This window comes from Athene cunicularia (genome assembly GCF_003259725.1).
Source record: "Athene cunicularia isolate RWA chromosome 3 unlocalized genomic scaffold, athCun1 chr3_part1, whole genome shotgun sequence".
Taxonomy (NCBI): domain Eukaryota; kingdom Metazoa; phylum Chordata; class Aves; order Strigiformes; family Strigidae; genus Athene; species Athene cunicularia.
Window position 1 is genome coordinate 4,593,672 of NW_020799097.1, and position 2,609 is coordinate 4,596,280.

Here is a 2,609-nt window from a genome sequence, read left to right on the forward strand (position 1 = left end):
AAAAAAAAAAAAAAAAAAAAAAAAAAAGAATAAAATAAAAATAATAGACCGTGCAGCTCAAGAAATCAAAGCACTGACACCAAAAATGTTTCTCCGATTTCTTCCAATAAGTTATTCATTTCTTTCTTTTATTATTATTATTAATTATTATTATATTCCCCTCCCCCCCCCAAATCATTATTTTAAAAATGTGAAAGAACAGAAGTGGGAAAAAAATCCTGGTGGTTGTCTTCACATGTTCCTGGCAAGAGACTCTGAACCACTGGTCTTGCGCCATTGTGCTCCTCTGATCTTAAATTATTGTCTTTCTTTTATTCTTATTATTATTTTATTATTATTATTTTGTCCTACCTAATAGAATTCTTCCAAAGCCCAATCCAATATTTTTAAAGCTAAAATTAAGACGTTTTTGTTTTAAAGGATTATCTCTTTCTTTTCTCCTTTTATTTATTTAACATTTTTCTTTTCCTTTCTTTTATTTTTCCCCCTCTCTCTCTCTCTCTCTCTCATTTTCTGTGTTTCTCTTCCTTGTCTCCAGTTTTACTACCTGGTCCTTCGCCAGATGTGTGCCTGTTAGCAGTGTTGTTGTTCAAGAACATCTTGTCCATGCCTTTGAGAGCTTCAGTCAGGTAGTTTTGAAGGGCCGTGAGGGCAGCGCAGATAGCGGGGGCCCCAAAGCCGTGAGTGATGAGGCTGAAGTGAGTCAAGCAGCTCTGAATGCCCGGTTCCAAAATAGGGGTGGGCCGGCTGTTTCCAATGGGCGTCCTGTCCTGGGCCAAGAGATCTGTAAATTCTTTACAAAGTTGCCTGCACAGAAGAGAGAAAGGCAGAGGGAGGAAAAGAGAGAGAAAAGCGCTGGTTAGGCTTATCCCACACTTGTCTGAGAGAAACAAGGTTGAAGGAAGGGGCAGATTCAGGCCGAAGCTGATCCCAGGACCCAGGATAAAACCTCTTTGCCACCTTTCTTTCCCCTAACAGTGCCTGGGGACCAGCCATGGTGAGCCAGAAGTTCTTCAAGAGAGAGGTTTCTGCAATTGCAGGACACCAGGTCTGGAGATAGAAAACCCTCCCATAGCCACAAGGATGCTTCTGAGGAGGTTTAGGTCGGATATTGGGAAAAATTTCTTCACTGAAAGGGTTATAAAACATTGACACAGGCTGCCCAGGGAAATGGTTGAGTCACCATCCCTAGAGCTATTAAAAGACTTGTAGATGTGGTGCTTAAGGACATGGTTTAGTGGTGCACTTGGCAGTGCTAGGTTTACAGTAGGCTTACAGTTGGACTCGATTTTAAAGGTTTTCTTCCAACCTAAATGATTCTACGAGTCTATGATTCTGAAGCATTTTGAAAACTCAACCCTGCTTGGTGGGTCTAGAAAAACCCAGGCTGAAAGGGAGATGTGCTATGGGTCTGCCAAACACCCGTCTTCCTGGAGGCCTGACCCTGGCTCAGAGAAGCTCCCACCAACGTTGCTCCTGTGGGAAAGCACAGCCATGCGCTGAGAGCGACCGGGTGGCACGGGGACACGAGGCAGGGAAGAGCCAAAACAGAACCTCCTCTGAGACTTCTCAGGGTGGGTCACCTTGTCGAGAGAAGATCAGGACTTAGGGATTCCATGGCCTCTTATTCATTGCATGAGGAGCAAAGCTAGCATTTCCTTTTTTTTTTTTTTTTCCTGAGGGGTGGGATCCTAATTAACACTTCAGAGTTGACATCTGGCTTTTGTTTGCTTTGCCCACAACTTTGAAAAATCAGATTTGATTTTTCTAATGAATTCCCCCCAGACACACATTCTTTTGAATTGCTCTGGTCCAAAGGGCCTTCAAGTCAACAGGTGCCCGGGCAACGTAGAAACTCGGGGGATTTGTGGGTTTCCCAAAGGAACTGTTTCTTTGAGACAGATGCCTACCCAGGGACTGGAGAAAAAAAGGCCAGAATTTAAAAAAAAAAAAAAAAAAAAACATCCTCTGAAATTCCCGGTGGGTTAAAGGTTTCAGAGGATGGGGAAAGATAAAGGTCTACTTCTATGTGTATTATCCATTAAGAAAGTGCAAGAGAGGAAACTTTGAATTTGGAGAACAAACAGTAATGAGTCCAACATTTTACATCTTCAAAGAGCAAAGCAGGGTCTGCGAGCAATTAAAGTTCTGGGACATTAATATCTTCTGACCCTGCGGAAAAGGGCAATCAAATTCCAATCACATCTAAAAAACATCTGGACAAATTTGAGCAAATGATTTTTCAACCCTCCATATATTTCTTTAAATTACACTGTCATCGGAGGCAAGCCACGTCCCAAAGCGTGAAATAAATGAGAGCTGTTTGGGCTGGTATTTTTTTTCTTTTTCTTTTTTTTTTTTTTTTCCTTTTTTTACCAGATAGAAAGAGATGTGTGGAGACACACAGCACCCACTGCCGAGGACCCGAGCAAACTACGCAGCACCCAGTTAGTAACCTGGGAGGCACAGCCAAGTGTAAAACATCTGATACAGAACATCCACAGAGAAAATCCCAAGGGAGAAAGATGGTTTGGGGGGACTAAGCGGTGGATCATTAGCTGTATGTGGTGGGGGGGTTTCTTGATTTTTTTTTCTTTTTCTTTTCCTTT

At 42.3% G+C, this 2,609-nt stretch overlaps 1 protein-coding gene across 1 annotated transcript in view; it reads right to left on the minus strand.

The window, feature by feature from the left end:
* TFAP2B (transcription factor AP-2 beta) overlaps positions 1-2,609 on the minus strand; it is a 35,085-nt gene that overhangs the window by 3,153 nt on the left and 29,323 nt on the right. The window contains exon 7 of the mRNA XM_026846420.1: positions 548-807. Coding sequence (XP_026702221.1) covers positions 548-807 — 260 coding nt within the window. The remainder of the gene's footprint in view (positions 1-547; positions 808-2,609) is intronic.